The 16,081-nt window shown below is 59.4% G+C and overlaps 2 protein-coding genes across 6 annotated transcripts; both read right to left on the bottom strand.

Moving 5' to 3' along the window:
- Positions 1–3,055: 3,055 nt before the first annotated feature.
- C2CD4C (C2 calcium dependent domain containing 4C) lies at positions 3,056–6,991 on the bottom strand. 2 transcript variants are annotated; one of them, XM_010724937.3, is made up of 2 exons: positions 6,706–6,991; positions 3,056–6,501 (listed from the first exon to the last, which is right to left on the bottom strand). In XM_010724937.3, exon 2 carries the CDS (start codon positions 6,480–6,482, stop codon positions 5,241–5,243), a length of 1,242 nt encoding a protein of 413 aa, XP_010723239.1. In that variant the 5' UTR covers positions 6,483–6,501; positions 6,706–6,991; the 3' UTR covers positions 3,056–5,240. The 2 variants fall into 2 exon arrangements, with proteins under 2 accessions (XP_010723239.1, XP_010723238.1); XM_010724936.2 differs by having other exon boundaries at positions 6,829–6,990.
- A 3,570-nt stretch (positions 6,992–10,561) lies between these two features.
- On the bottom strand, positions 10,562–15,568 carry SHC2 (SHC adaptor protein 2). 4 transcript variants are annotated; one of them, XM_085211739.1, is made up of 13 exons: positions 14,892–15,523; positions 14,250–14,320; positions 13,893–13,953; positions 13,599–13,718; positions 13,447–13,500; positions 13,189–13,240; positions 12,906–13,032; positions 12,631–12,796; positions 12,482–12,548; positions 12,218–12,370; positions 11,821–12,122; positions 11,608–11,745; positions 10,562–10,835 (listed from the first exon to the last, which is right to left on the bottom strand). In XM_085211739.1, the coding sequence occupies exons 1-12, from the start codon at positions 15,447–15,449 to the stop codon at positions 11,617–11,619; spliced, it is 1,860 nt and encodes a 619-aa protein (XP_085067865.1). In that variant the 5' UTR covers positions 15,450–15,523; the 3' UTR covers positions 10,562–10,835; positions 11,608–11,616. The 4 variants fall into 4 exon arrangements, with proteins under 4 accessions (XP_085067865.1, XP_085067867.1, XP_085067866.1 ...); XM_085211741.1 differs by having other exon boundaries at positions 10,562–11,745; positions 13,189–13,276; positions 14,892–15,568; XM_085211740.1 differs by having other exon boundaries at positions 10,562–11,745; positions 13,189–13,279; positions 14,892–15,568.
- Between the last annotated feature and the right edge of the window lie 513 nt (positions 15,569–16,081).

Raw genomic sequence — 16,081 nt, forward strand, 5'->3', positions numbered from 1 at the left:
GGGGGCAGTCCTGGGATAGAGGGGAATATGGAGAGACCTGGGTTTGGGGGGACACATCTCAGCGCTTCCTTGCATTGCTGCATCTCCGCTGAACCTCAGGTTCCCCTTTGGGAGCTGGCAGGGGAAGGCTCAGCTACGGGGAGGAGTGAGGCAGGAGCAGCCCTGATGCTGGGGAGCTGAGCCCATTTCCCAGGCCAGCATCATTTCTTCATTTCACTGCTGCACGAGCTCCTGCAGCCAGAGCCAGGGTGGAAATAGCAAAAGGGACAGCCCCAGCGCAGCCCTGGCCAAGCACCATCTTTTCCCTGGCACAGGTGAAGTAAATACTCATGGAGCAGCACATCACCTGCTGCTCCACACGGCTCTGCTACCAGTGCTGCTAATTGCAGCGTTCTCACTTCACGCTGATGGACATGATAAGATTAGTGATTACAGAAATCTCATACGGCAATTGGATTGAATTGGGAGGCTGCGTGAAGGAAATTGGACTGAGCTGCAAATAGGAATTAATTATAACCTGGCAGCAGTGAGATTTGAGGGTTTGAATAGACGTGTTTCTGTATATTTACATGTTGCCCTGTGCTACCTCTGGCTTTGTCCTGGAGCAAGGAGCTTCAGTACGGTGAGAACTGTGGCTGCCTCTGCTCCAAGAACAGCTTCGGGCAGCCCCAAGCACTCAGGGAGGGGCTGAGAGGGCTGTTACTGAATGTGGCCATGGCACATCCATGGGGTGAGCACAGCCCAGGGCTCCCAGCCCTCCCCTCTTGCCAGCAGGCTCCATTATCTGCATTGCCATGGCGATGGAGCCAGGCTGATGCTCTTTGTGGCGTGTCCAGTGCAATCCCCAGACGCTGCCCATGCTGGGGGGCAGATCCAGCTGTGATGGTGGATGCAGCCCCACGTCCTCATCATGCTTCAATGTGGGTCAGAGCCGCTGCCTTTCAAGAAACCCAGAACTCAAGGTCTGATCCCCCTGTGGCACCCAGCAAGGACTCCCCCCAATCTGTACCCAACACCCAGAGCTGTAACACAACTCTCAGCCCATGGGCAAAGCACAGAGCTCAGCCAGCAGCCCCAAATTGCTGTATCGATTGATGCCTGTCTGAACTGATATTAAAACGTTGGCCAGCAGCGTTGAATGAGTTCTCCTGTCTGCTTTGTTTTTGCCATTTGTTTCCCCTCCCACCTGGGCCTGCTTGATACGTTGGGCATTTTGCAAACCTGTCAGAGGCAGCATTGAAAACTCCAGCAGGGAGCTGGAAATGAACTGGTCCAGAGGGGAAAGGCTGGGAGAGAAGCTTTACACTACAGTACATCCTCAGCCACCTCCCTCATCCATCCCTATAACCACACTCATTCCCAGCACAGATTCTGGGGGGGTTTTGCCAGTCCTGCAGCTGCGTGTGATGCAACCAAGCCACACTTGGGCTTTGAGATGTGTTAATTTCCTCTGCCAAATTCCTCCAGAGGAGATGGGAAAGGCTGAGTTAGGATCCGTCCCATGGCTCCAGGTCCATGTCAGCGTGTCAGCTTCAAAACATGAGAGCAAAGCTCATGTGGAAAAGCAAAACAACCTGAGCCTGAGCTCTGGGGCTGCAGTGACAGCAGCACAGCCAGCCCTGGGGAAAGCTTGCAAGCTGCTGCTTCTGTGCTGGCTCTCATCAAACCTGCAAATGCCACAGGGCTGGAAAAGAGCTTCAGGTTATCCCTATTGCCAGTAGGACCCCCCCAGGGCTTGGTGTCCCCCATGGCTTGAGGTGCTCACAGCCTGATGTCCTCATGGCTTGAGGTACCCAGACCCCACAGTCAGCAGCCAGCAGAGCCAAAACGTTTGCCTCTGGCTTTTCTCTTTCACCTGATGTGACTATGAGGAACTGTAGGATTCAATTAACTCCTGTTTTCCTCCCGCTAACAGTGGGAGTCTCTCTCCCTGCTTTAAAACAGACATGCTGCCACGGAAGACAAATGCTTGCAATAAAGATGAGGAGCTTGTGCAAGCCGGAGGGAGGCCGATACTCACACACAGCTGCAAGGTGGGTGCATTTTGCCCCGCGCCCACCAAGGCAGCACTGCTCCCACACCAGCTGCTCAGAGCCTGGGAGTGATGCTCGGGATCAGACTGCAGCTGGGGCAGCCCCACAGAGCCCTGCAGCCCCCGCAACCGGACCAGGCAGCCAAGATGTTGCCAAGCAACAGAAAGAAGCTCTTTTTTTTTTTTCTTTTTTCTTTTTTTTTTTTTAACCGAAACGGTAAATCAGCAGCTTTGTCAGAGCAGGGGGTGTTGTGAGGCTAACCCCAACAGCACCCAAATATCTGCAAGGGAAGGTAACCACCAGGACCCCAATTACCCCAGGTAATCACTGGGTCCTGGTTGGACCCCCACCCTGACCATCCCACAGCTTGCAGTGCTCATTGCAGCCCAGCCTCAGCTCAGGGTTTAACCCCAGGCTCTGGAAGCTGCATATCTCTCCTCTAAAAACTCAATTAGGAATTCAGAGCTAAATCTTCTCCCACCAGCCGCCCCTCTGACTGTTTCCCATGCTTTGCATATTGAGCCCTTGAGGGATTTTTAGTGTTTTCAGGCTGACCCCATCCACTCTATTTCAAACTAACTTAATCAGGCTCATTTTATTGCTAACTGGTGTGGCTTTTACACCTCTAAAAGAAAAAAAACTAATTTCCTGGCACCTGCCAAGTTCTCACCACGCTGCTTTCTGTGCCCTGTGGGGCTGGGAGGAAGGAGGGCGGATCTGTTTAGTGTTCCTATCCTTTATTTCTACTAAAAATGACAAATTATTAGTATGGTGGAAATGAGAAAAATGGCATTTAGGCTGCGGGCAAACCTCCCTCTCTGCTTCAGCAGCTGCTTGTTAGAAGTGGGTTGAGAGATGGAAGGCAGGGAAAGAAAAGAAGAAAGCAGAATAAGCTGCTGGCCTGGAACAGCTGGGGGGGGAAAGGGGGGAAAGGCTGTCCCCACTGCTTCCCATCACAGGGGGTCAGCAGCACATGGGATAATAGAAAGCGAAGGAGCATCAGGAGCTGGGTACCATTTGCATCTGTTTTAGAAAGACTTTATTGCACTAAAAAGGGGAAGTCATCTGTAAACAAACATTCCATTAATGAATATATATGTATATATTAACTCCAAAACAAAAATGCGTTGTTAAATCCAGCCACAGAAATATCATAAAGCAGGAACGTTAGAAAAGGGCTACAGGGAGGAAGGATCCCTGCAGGACTCCGCATCCACCCTCCCATCCATCACAGCAGCAAATCCCAGAGCTCAGCAGACCTGGGACAGGTGAGGGAGGGGATGGCACAAACTCCTAACCCTCAATCCCCCCCTATGGAGCTAAAGAGCAGCCCCCAGCCTTGCTCTCAGCCTCCCATCCCACCCCCAGAACACAAAGACACACAGCACAGCCCTACCATGGAGGGGCTGTGGCATCCCCAGCCCTTCGTGAGCACTGAAACCTTTGCACTGGTCCTCCCTCAGCTCCTGGCCACCAGCTGGGTGTCCCCTATCCCCAAGGTCTGCTTGGAGCTGAGCTCACCCCCTTCCCACTTCCCCCTCTCTCCCCCATAGCAAGGGATGGAGGAAGAACAGGGATGGGCAGCCCTTGGTTGTTCCTGGGGAGAACAATGGGGAGCAGCAGGTTGGAAATCCCCTGTGGCAAAGGGATGTGTCTGTTCCTCACGTCCTGCACGGTTTGTTTTCAGCCACAAGCTCAACAAACAGCCACGATCATCCCAAGCCGCCCCCCTCCCCCCCCCCCCCCTTCCACCCCTCCCCAACATGCAAACAGCACCAGAACCATGCCTCGTATACCTGAAACATATTTACAGACAGAAGTAAAACACGCTGGGAAAGATCAGCCTCGGATATAAATAGCCAACACTGAAATCTGCCATCTGCTGCAAAGGACAAGGAAGGAACATCAACCGCCACCAACAGAGGTTGACACAGAGGGACACATGTGCGTGTGTCCACACGTGTTGGAAGGGGGCAGAGAGGAGCGATGCTATTTCTGCTCCTTTTCACAAAAACATGCAGGTAACACCACACCAAACAACAATAAAGTGGCTGTTTCAGCCACCTGCAGATACCCCAGCCTGGATTTCCCCCATTCTGGTGTCTCTGGGCAGTGCTGGGAGTCAATGTGCCAACACAGCCCTATTTGGGTACTGGGTCCCACCAGGTGTGGGGGCTTTGTGACCCCAGGGCCATGCATCTCCCTGTGGGTGGGTGGGTGGTTGGGGGGGGCGGGTGCAGAAGCTTTCAAGCCCCTCAGCCATGAGTGCTCAGAGAGGGCAGAACTGGGGAGGGCAGCCCAGATCCCAGCCTGCCACCTGCTCTGGTGCCACCCATCCCCAGTGCCATGCAGGTACACAGCGACAAGCACTTGGGAAGGCAGCAGGTGCTGCTCTTGTTGCTTAGGGTCTGCTGGGATGTTACCCCAGCATGCATGCTCACCCCCATGGCCATGTGCCCCCCAGCAGCAGTGACAGCCCCTATCAGCATCCCATCTGGGTTTGGATAAATCCAAATGCCTCCGAAGTTCCTGCAGCTGTTATCCATGGGGAGAGAGGGGTCAGTATCTGAGGGACCAGGACAGGAGGGCATCTCAGGGGCTGCAGGGTGTCAGGCAGAGCTGACCTGCACACTCTATGTGGTCCCAGGAAGGGACTCAGAAAGACCACAGGTGTGAGTCAGCTACGGGGCCACCTCCCAGGGACCCCAACCAGTTCCTGGGTCACCTCTGCAGCATTTTCTCTGCAGTTTCCAAGACTACAAAGCTTGACTTTTAAATGAAAGCTAAGGTCGATGCCATCATCTGACTCCAGGAGCTAAGGCTTGGAGAGAGATGGCAATAAGCATGTTGCAGAGCTCTACCCACTTCCAACCTTCGTGCTGGCCAGCTGGAGACCATGGGAACCAGAAAGGGAAGAGCCCAGCAGGTGACATCCATCCATCTGAAAAAGGACAGGGCAGGTGGCTCCTGCTGTGCTCCAGAAGCCGCAGCCCCGGGCAGGGAGCTGGAACAGAAGGGAGAGGCTGGCACAGAAGGGCTGCATCTGGCAGCTCCGCTCCTGGGACCCGGCCCTTCATCCCTGAGCTCTGCCACAGCCCTGGCCCTCCTCTGGGGGCCCTTCCAAGCCCTATTTCAGAGGGGCCAGGGCTGGCCCAAGCCCTCCCGTGCCCCAGCCCCACGGGCACGCTCCCTGCAGGGCTGCTGCGCCTACAGCAGGGCGCTGAGCGGGAGCTCCTTCTCCCCCAGCAGCGTGTCCCGCTTCAGGCTGCTGCCTTTGTTGACCACCTTCAGCTTGAGGGACAGCTTCCTGACGTGGCTGGGGCCCAGCCCATCGAAGAAGAAGTCCTCATTGAAGACGGGGTTGCGGCTGTTCTTGATGATGGTGCTGCGCTGCTTCTGTAGCTTCCCCGGGTTGAGGCACAGCGAAACGCAGCAGTGGATACCACGCACATCGACCAGAGCGTCGTAGAGATCCTCAGCGCAGATGAGCTGAACGCGAAGCCGGGCGTTGGAAGGGTCATAATCAGCAGTCAGACGGAGGCGGCCGCCCCGGCTGAGCCGCAGGCTGTGCTCACGGGGCCGACCCTGCGGCAGCTCCGTGCCCGCTGCCGGTTGTCCCCCGGCCGGAGCGCTCCTGGAGCGACGCTGGGCGCTGGGACTGGTGTCGGCTGAGCTGTCATCGGTTGAAAGCGAGCTGTTGCGAGCCACCGAGTGCTTCAGCTTGATGACCTTGGATTGGCTCTCCTGGCTGAAGATCTTCAGCAGAGAGACGGAGCGGGAGAGGAGGGGTGAGCCGAAGGGTGAGGACTCGGCTGAAGAGCACGTGTCGCTTTCACCACCGCTGAAATAGCGCCCGGGGTGCATGAGGGCCGCCCCCAGGTCGGCAGGAGCCTGAGCTCTGCTCTCACCGTTGAGCTTTGCCCTGCGCTGGGCACTGGGCGAGGTGGCCGGCGAAGGGCAGAGGCTGCTGTGTTCGCTATGGAAGAGCGATTCCTTACGTCGGGTGTGGGGACTCTCCACCAGCGTGGCGAAACCGTAGGAGGTCTGCGCTTTGGGCACATAGGGCAGAGACATGGCTGTCTGCGCCTGCGGGTCCACGTTGGTGCCGAAGCCTCCCTCAGCTGTCCAGTCCTCGGCGCTCTCGATCTGAATGATGTGCCGGCCGGATGCCTTCGCACGGGGTCGGCTGGGAGGCCGGGGGCTGCGTGGGGTCTTGCGGTCCGTCAGGTCCTGCTCCGAGACAGACGGACCCAGGATGGGAGGCGCGGTGGGTTCGGTACCTTCGGGTTCAGCGGGTGCAGCGCTCAGCTTGGGCGGGATGAAGAAGTCGGGGATCTTATCGGGGGTGAGAACGTTGCTATAGCGGGAGCCCCGCGGGGAATCGTCCGGCCCCGAGCCCCGTGCGCTGCTGCTCTCCGCCATGCCGCGCAGCCGCTCCAGGAGCCACATGTTGCCGCCGGGTGCAGAGCTGGAAGAGATAACGATCGGAAACGCTGTCACCGGGAACCGGGAGCCGCAAGCATCGCGGGTGATGGGAACGGGGATGGGGAAGGGAAGGGGCGCGCCGAGGGAGACCGACACCAAGGGGAGGGGAGGAAGGACTCGACCGCGCTGCGGGGCACCGGGACCCTCCGGCCCCGGGGATAACGGACGGGGAAGGATCGGACCGCACCGCGGGGCGTCGCGACCGAGACACGCCAGCCTCGAGACGGGGATCGGGAAGGAACAGCCTGCACCGACGGTCACCGAAACCCGCCGCCCCGGGACCCCGCGGCGCACGGCGGAGCTACCGGACCCGAGAGCTGGGAGCGATGGGACGGGGCGGCCGTGACGCACGGAGAGCTGTGCCGAGCCGGGCCGTGCCGCCCACCGGGCAGCTGCCGTTTCCGCTGCTGAAGCCGCTGCCGCACCTGGACCGGAGCCGCCGCCGCAGACCCGGGCGGGAGAGGACGCGCTTTTATACGGCCCCGCCGCTCCCCGCCGCGCCGCCGCCGTAATCCTCCGAGCGCTGCGCCCCTACATTTCCAGCACCGCACCGGGCACCCCGAGTGATGCTGCCGGGAGCCGCAGGGAAGCCTTGAGCACCGGGACGAGTCGGGTCGGGACCTAACTCTGCCCCTCATGACCCGGCATGCCCGCCGGTCCCGGGACACTCCGCCGTGTAGCCATGAGTGGGACCGTGAGTGGAGTGGGACCGGACACAGCAGCCCCGTGGTGCCCCCGGTTCCCTCCCACCCGGAGAACCTCAAGAGCACGGAGTGGAGCCCGCTGTCAGCCCGGTGCTTTCCCCCCCTCCAAGCTCTCGAGTTCATCAAGGCGCTGAACAAAGCCAACAGCACTCCAAGGCGGCTCAGAGCTCAAGGTGGTTTAATATCGTGGCTGGAAGGAGTGGAGGAAGGCAATGCCACTTGTCACACGTTTCTCTAGTGCCTGGGTGGGATACGGCCCAGGTAGTGCTGGGGACACCAGGGCAAAATCATCAGCAGAACCCAGCGAGCATTGCTGCAGCCAATAGGGGGAGGGCAGGAGATCTTCAGAGCGGGAGGATGAGCTCCAGACAAGTGCCACATGGACTGACAGCCTTGGGGACAGAGCTATTCCAAGCAGGGTGGGGCATGGTTGGGGCCAGCAGTGGCTCCTCCTGCCCAGGGATGCTGCTAGGAGGAAGGAGGGCTCCTTTCTCCCCTGTAAACAGCCCACAGCAGCAGCACAGGGGTGGGTATAATCATCAGAAGTGAAAGCCTGGCCTGGTGAGCTCATTGCATGTGGATCGTGGCAGCCAAGCACCATGAAAAGGGTGAGAGTTCTCAACTCCCTCTGCATCCACACTGTGAGCTGAGAAGAGAGGACAGACCAAGGGCCAGCATCCATCTCTGATAAACATAGTGAGGGAGATGTTGCTTGGGATCCGGGAGGGCAACAGTTCCTTCTCAGAAAGCTTTTTGCCCTGCACTTTCTGTACACGGCCTGGCTTCCCCAATGTGCCCCTCTGCCATGTGAGTGCTCCCTGACAGGGCAGACACTTTGATTTTCACTCTGCCCAGTGGGGAGCTCTGACAAACTGCAGGTTTTCACCCGGGAATGGGTTGCTCAGAACAGCAGTCCATTACCCACTGCAGGGGCAGATCTGGGAGAAGCAACTGGGCCAAGCAAACGGAGCATGAAGGGTCCTCCAACGGAGCAGTCTGGGCTGGGGCAGCATTGGAGAGGGGGAATGGCAGCACTGTGGATGTTCTTAGGGCTCAGCATTGGGAGAGGGGAAGTGAATGGAGACAGGGAGAGGAGGAAGAGGCTCAAGGAAAAAGAGCTGGTGAACAAAAGGCTGGTGTTTACCTTTCCTCCACCCATGTACAACGAGAGGTAAACAAGGCGCAGAAATGGTTGAGTTCCTCGGAGATAACAAAGAAAGCTGGAGCGGGGCCAGCCCTGCCCGCATGCTCCGCTTGGGACCAGCAGTCCCTGCAGCAAATAAAAAGGGGAGCAGCTCTGCGGTGCTGGGGTAGAAGCGGGGCTGCAACGATGGGCAAAACCACAGAGAGCTCACGGATCTCCCGGTTTGCAGCAAAGGGAAAGCAGCGGGGATCTCGTGCTCACGGTGCAGGGTCACACATCGGGGATGCAGGCTGTGCCTGGGCTGCCCTCACTGCCAGCCAGCTCTGCTGGGCTCAGGACCAGCTCTCACCCCCAGCGCTGCGTTGCCACAGACACTGCATGGAGAGGGAGGTGCCAGACCACAGATAGAGACGGGCAGGGAATAAATGCTTGCAGGGTTGGGAGAAAAAGAGGTTTCCAGTGTTTCCAGACCATCACACACAGCGCTGCAGAGCTGGAAGAGATGCTTTGCCCTTCCTGTCTCCCCCCTGCATCATCATGGGGTTGGGATAACAGCTCTCAGGGCTCCATGCCTTCCCCAGGCAGCGTGACACAGGTGACACAGAGATGGATAAGGGTCGGTTTCCGTGCCAGGCTGGAGGGCGCAGCATCCGGCAATGCACGGGCACAACGCAGCAGCTCTGGTTGGAGCCACGGAGGAGCCGGGGACGGCGACAGCGTTGGGACACGGCAGAGCTGGGGATGCGGAGCCGGCAGCGTGCTACCACCTGCTGGAGGATGGGAAGCAGAACTCACCTCCCCCCCTTTCCTCACACCGGGGCAGATGCTCACGGCAGCGAACCTTCCTTCCCCACCGCCCGGCAGAAATTCAATTTCAGATCCGAGCACTCCTGGGGAACTGACGCTCTGATTGCATTATTCATGTCCGTAGTTAACTCGGTAAAGGGCTCAGATTTAATTGTTTTCTGTTTTCAAGAGCTGCGCAGCTCTCAGCTCATCTCCCCACACCACAAAGCCCTGACTGCGTGCTGGGGCTGGGAGGCTTGGGGTGAGGGGGGGAGGAGGGTATGCTCTGCTTCTGGTGCAGCAATCAGTATGGACAAGAGATGCAAAGAGCCTAAACCCCCTCAAACATGATGTGCCAGCCCCACCAGGCTCACAGCATCTCAGGCAGCAGCTGATGTGAGGCACAGGCTGGTCCTCCAACAGTGAAGAAAGCAGGGGCTCTCTCTGCCTTTTCCTGCCTCTGCTACTGAGGGAACGGTGCAATTATCTTTGCAGACACATTACTACATGACAAAAAATAGCAGCTGAGATAGAAGCGCTACATCCCTGTAGGTATTTGACTATCAATGGAAAATTACACATTCATTACTGGGCTTTATTTGGCAATGATGATATTCATTGAGTCATCCAGATAAGCCTTGCCCTACGAAGTGCTGACCCTTCCCAGAGGGACCACACCAGTGATCCTACTCCTCCAGGCCCAGCACTGGCACAGCAGGCAAAAGGTGCCTAATGGGGACCCCCCCAGGTGTCAGTGCTGGAAGTGGTCTCAAAGCCTGCCTGGAGCTCACTGCTACTGCACCATACCCAGCCCATGCTTTGCACCAGAGCCCGCTGGGGCTGAGCACACACTGCCGTGGGGAACAAACCCCCTGGCTGCCTGGCCCTGCTGCTAGCTCTGACAGCCTTACATGCTCAGGATCTGGCAGCTTCCGAGCTCAGGCAGGGATTTTCCTGCCTATAGCAATTCCAGCAAATGTCTTTTTATCACCTGGCCACGCAGCACAGCCAGGAGCTACAGTCAGGCACGGGCTCAGCTCCCGCTCCCAGCCACTTGTCAGTGGTCATTAGCAGGTGATGAACGACGGCTCTGTTCTGATGCCAGCCTGGCCGTAGCGTGAGACAAGGCTGCAGCAGACACCTTGACAGTATCCAGCCAGCCTGGCCCCAGGAGGAGATGCTGGAGCTCAGAGGTGATGTGTGCCTGCAGGAGATGCCTGATTGCAGAGTGCAGCCACAAATGTGGGACCAGTCAGGAGCTGATGGTGATGCAGAAGTCGACCTGGCACCCTCTGTGTCCCCATCTTCATCCCTTTCTCTGTGCTGGCACTACTGAACACAGAAGCTGGCAGCCTCCAGCCCTCTCCCCTGCTAGCACCGTGCCTGGGGCAGCATGAACAGCATGGAACTTACTCATTTCCAGGTTTAATTAGAAATGTAATCGAAACAATGAACCCGTGCCGAGTGACGAGAGACGGGATGGTGAATGTCATAAAAACCTTCCAATGCTCCAGCCAGGTAGGGGCTCAGGACTGGGGATGCTTTTCCCCCTGCCAGCCCCAGCCTTGCAGGCTCACTGCTGCCCCGTGCCATCCCCACGGAGATTCCATCCTGGCCCCCTCGTCAGGGCCACGCGGGGCTCCAGGGGCAATGTGAGCTCATGGAGAGAAGACAGCTGGAAATCTGGAACCAATGGGAAAACCCAGCAGCACCAGCTCTGAGAGATGCTTGTGCCGAGCCCTGCCAGGCAAAGCCCCAGCAGAGATGCAGTCCCCACAGATGGCAGGGCCCCCAATGTCCTTGTAGAGAGCGGGGACTGAGGCAAGAATTGGGTCCTGAGCAGCAGTGCTGGCTGAGAGGCACAGCTCAGTGGGTGGGGGCTGGAGTTCCAGCAGCCCCTCACATACCTGCACATGCACACACACGTGTACACATGTACACTGCACGACCTATCCCAGCCCATGAGCCCTGGGATGATGCTCCTGCCACTGCCCCCTCCCCTTGGCTCCATGTCTTTTGTGCTGGGATGCAGCAGCAGCACTGGGTATGGGAACAGCAACGTCCAGGGCAGAGGGCACAGGGCAGCCCCGTTGGCAGCACAGGATGCTTCAACCCCAGCACATTCCTACGTTGCCTCCAGATATCCCTCATCCCAGGCAGCATTTTGCCAATGCACATGGAATAAACATCTGTGTGTCCTTCTGGGCAAGGGGTCCCATGTGGATAATGGAGAGAAGGCAGTGTGGGGGGAGGACAACAGAGGGACAGCACAGCCCCTTAGGGATGGGGACCATGAGGTCCTGCTGGGGTCTGGGGCAGGGATGCTGACCCTGAGGGCCTTTGACTGTCTCCAGAAGACAGGCACTAACAGAGGAGGGGAGTGCAGAGGAGCCCTGGCTTTGCCTAAGGCTAGGGCAAGATCGGTGCCAGGGGAGCGGGGTGGGGGCTCACGTACCCCCTGGCATCACTGCTTCCTCTGGACAACCTGGCGGAGGTGCAGCTCACTCTCGGCGGCCACGATGGGCTGCTCGTTCTGCCGGTGGTGGCTGATGAGGTGACTGATGCTCTCAAAGAGCACATCCTTGGTCCTCACCTGGGGTATGGGTATAGCATCCCTGAAGCTCCCGGCAGCTATCCAGGCCCCCCAACCCCCTCACCCTGCCCTTACCACTCCCTCGGGATCCACCAGCAGCAGGTGCTTGGGCTGCCCACTATGCATGCCCGTCAGAACGTACTGCCCTGGGTTGGTGATACTGTCCCTCACCAAGAAGTCCCCATCCATCTGCAGGAGCTTCTCAGCATCCCGTCGGCTCATCTTCCCGTGGTACCATGGCTCCCGTCTCAACTGCTCCTCTGTGGGGGCAATGGGAGCCTTCCTCGTGGGGGGACTCGGCCACTGGTCCTCGATGGGTGGACTGACGTTGCTCCCAGCAATGCACTTGTGGAGCTTCAGGGCATCTTCAAAAGGCCCTATAGGGACCAGATGGGGAACATCACTGCTCTGGAGCATGGGGCTGGGCAGACCAGAGCACAGCATACCCCACGACCCCAGCCCATCACCTTACTCATGTCAAAAAGGTCCTTTTTGGGGCTCTCCTCTGGCACTGCATGAGTGGCATCCGATTCCAGGCTCTGTGTGTTCACATACATGTGCTCCTCATAGTCCCGTGGCACCAGGGGGTGCCCATCTGCCTGCAGATACCCATCGCAGGACTGGCCTGCAGGGATTGGGCATCACCACCTGCATAAGCTGGGAGCAGAGTCCCCTCCACAGCCCTTCTGGGGACCTCAATGCCACCAGCACCAATATTTCCCTCAGTGGTACCCACCCTGGTTCTCTGGGTCCCAGGGCTGTCCTGGTTGGTTCGATAGCTCTCGTCTGAGTGCTAACCCACCCTGGGAACAGGAGACAGCAATGTTACTGGGGGGACTGACCCTGAGCCTTCACTGTGAGGCTAGCAGTGGCTCCAGGGCTCACCTGGTGAGAAGGCTGAACGCGGATGCGGCCGGGGAATGCACTGTGCTGCAGGCGGGAGTCGATCAGCCCCCCCAGAGGTGGCTCCTTGCCAGGGATGCTGTTGTAGTAATCATGCTCGGCCGCCTCATCGTCCTCCCCCCATGCTGACTCCTCCATCCCCAGCACCCTTGTGCAGAACGCAAGCAGGGGCAGCTGGGAACACACTGCCCAGCCCCGCTCCTAGCAAGGACAAGGCACGGGTGGCATGGAAAGGAATGGAAGGGCTCCAGTCCTACCTGTCTGGGGGTACAACTGCCTTGGGTGGGCTGTGCAGGTACTGCTTGAAGCGCAGCTCAAAGGCTTGTCCCACCGTGTTGATGACACTCTGTGCCAGCCCATCGCAGCACTCCAGGATGTGGCAGGCTGCAAACAGACAGGCGAATGGACAGATGGCTTTAGCCTTCCCTCAGGCTCGCAGCAGCTCCTCAAAAAGCCCCCAGCTGCCCCTCACACCCCACTGAGAGGTGCCCTCCTCCAGCCCAGCTCATCCCTTCTCTGTGCCCTAGGGATCAGCATCACCTCTCTGGTTGATGGGGTCCTTGGCGACGTAGGCGACGTAGTCCGTGGTGTCCTGGGGACACAGAGGGTGTTTGGGGCTCATGTCCTGCTGCTGTGCGGAGAGCGGGGCTGAGGCTGCCAGTACCAGACTCAGCCCTGACTGCCCCAGCCCCAAGGACTGGGCTGTCCCTGAATTTTGGCTCAGCCTGGCCCCACCATGGGATGGGCAGCCCCATGTCCCCGCTCCTTGAGTGTGGGGCCGGGACATGAGAGCCTCACCATGTCCCCACCGGAGGCAAAGGAGATGGACTGCATGTGGTGGTTGGCGATGATCTGCAGGGCACGACCACAGTGGGGTTACATTTGGAGGCCACCAACACCCGGCTCAAAGCTGAGGTTGGAGGCAGAGGGCCGGGATGCCTGGCTCTCACCTGGCGTGTAGTAGGGATCATGAGGTTCAGGCCATCAATGGAGATATTGACAGCGATGCTCATGCCTGCGAAGCGGAGGTTGCTCTTCCCCAGGATGGAAAAAAGGGCTTTGCTGGGAGCCTGATGGGGGACAGGAGCACAGGGGTGACGTTGCCCTTCAAGAGAGCCTTTATGGGGTGGGGAAGACATAGAGTGCCCAGCACCCCAGGTTCTGCACTGGGATCAGCCATAGCACCCTGCCTGTAACCCAGTCCCTAAGAAAGCAGAGAGGGATGGGCTCAGGTGGAAACTCACCTTCTTCTTCCAGATGCCCTTCACACCCGGCACTGCCTCGTACAGTCTGTTGATGGCTTCTCTGCAAGCCCCAAGTCCCACAGCATTATCACTGCAGATTCCAGCCATTTCCTGGCTGCTTCCCCTTCCCATAGCTCTGGGAGTATCATCCCTGAGCAGCCACAACGTCCCCCAGCCTCCCCCAGTGTCACAGGGCTGGTGGTACGTCATCCCCACTGGGGCCACCTCCCTTCTCCTCTTTCCACCTATTGATCCAATGCTTGCATTGCTGCCTCAGTCTCAGCATGTGGGGTGGCCCCTACAGGACAGGGGGTCCTCCCAGCCTCAGCCCTGACCCCCCATCTCTGCATATCCTACCTGGTGACCTGTGTCCGTGTGTTGAAGTCGAGGGATCTCATGGAGCGCAGCACCTCGATGCACCCCATGTACTGCAGGATGGGATGGGAAGTCAGAGAAACCTCAAGGATTATCACCAGCTCCATGCAGGTGATGGAGAGGAACCAGGTATCAGGGACAAGGGCCCCTTTTGGCACCAGCTCCAGAGCTGCTCCCCTCTTCTTTGTGTAGCAGTGGATGGCTGCCAGCACCCCATACCCACCGAGATGAGCATGTGGATGGGGAAAACTGAGGCTTCAGCCCCAAGCAGGGCTGGGTTGGTCCAGAACAAGGCCACAGGCCTCTGGGCCCACTGACCATTTCTGCTGCCCTTGCACTGAGGATGGAGACCCAGGTGATGCTGGGCAATGGGCTCCCACCATGCAGCATCCAGGCCCTGGGATGCATGCCATGAGAGCACAGCACTGCTCGGCTCTCACAGGGGCTCCCTACTATGCCCATCCCAGGACAGAGGAGTCATGCCCAGTCTTTCAGGAGTCTGGGACTGTATCACAGGAAGGAGTGAGCAAAGGGAGCTTCCAGCTGCCCTGAGCCCCGCGTGCCTGTGGCTTCACGCCTTCCCACACCAAGCAGAGACGAGCGGGGCCGGCAGCACTTACTTACCCTGACGATGTAGGAGACGCCGGGACCCAGCACCCGCTCGTCGGGATGCAGCCAACCCTGGGCCGGCTTGTTGATGAAGCTGCCTTTGCGGTTCCACTCATCCCCGGCCGGTCGGGCTCCCTCCACCCTCGCCGCTTTCCTGGCGGCCCCGGCCCCGCCGCGCAGCCGGCTCATCACCTGCAGCGAGCACGGAGCCGAGCAGCCCGGCTCGCAGGCTCCCAGCACGGCGGCCAGGCTGGACGTGGCCCCTCCGGGCTCCACGGCTCCTCCCGTTTTGGCCGGCGAGGAGAGCTCTTTGCTGGAACTCGAAGGGCTACGGCTGAGAAAACCGCCGGGACCGGGAAACTTCCATTGAGGCATCCGAGGCAGCAGCATGCAGAACGTGGTACCCGCCTCCGGCTCCTCGCCCGCCGCGGGACACGGCTGTGCCAACCCCGGGGCCGCACCGGGATGCGCTGGTGCCGGGGCCGGCATAGGGGCGGCCGGAGGATGGCGCGGCCGGGCCGCGGCCCTCAGCGGCTCGTCGCGAAATCGGTCATACTTGGGCTCGGGGATCATGCCCCGCCGCCCCGGTCGAGCCGAACGTTCCCGTTCCGGCGCCGCTCCGCGCCCCGCACCGCTACCGCGCCGGCTCCCGCCCCCCACCCGCTCCCCCGGGGCCGCGCCGCGCTGATGTCATGGTGAGAGCGCTCCGCCGCCCGCCCCGGCCCCTCCCGGCTGTCTGAGCATCCCCGCCTCTCGCCCTCTCCGGCCCCGCCGTCCGTCCTTGCAGCCCCCGCCTGCATCGGCAGCACGGCTTCGCCAGCACCCCGAGCTCCCCTGGCACCCCCCAGCATCACCCAGCTCCGAGCCCCCCCGGCACCCTCCAGCATCACCCAAACCCGAGATCACCCGGCATCACCAAACCCCTTGCCCCCCCCGGCACCCACCGACAACACCCCACTCAGAGATCACCCAGCATCACCCAACCCTGAACCCCACCGGCACCCCCCAGCATCACCTAGCTCTCAACCACCCCGGCTGTGCTCCCCTCTGGCCTGCTGCCAACGATGGGAGCCCCAAAAGAGCCAGCTATGTTCCCTGCCCCGAACCGGGGACACCTGAGGATGAGGTGGGATGAGCTCTTTCCTGAACAACACGGGCTGCCCGTGCTGACAGAGGCACGGCTTGGCCCCCCTCCCACACCTGGG

Source organism: Meleagris gallopavo, chromosome 30 (genome assembly GCF_905368555.1).
Source record: "Meleagris gallopavo chromosome 30, MGAL_WU_HG_1.1, whole genome shotgun sequence".
Lineage (NCBI taxonomy): Eukaryota > Metazoa > Chordata > Aves > Galliformes > Phasianidae > Meleagris > Meleagris gallopavo.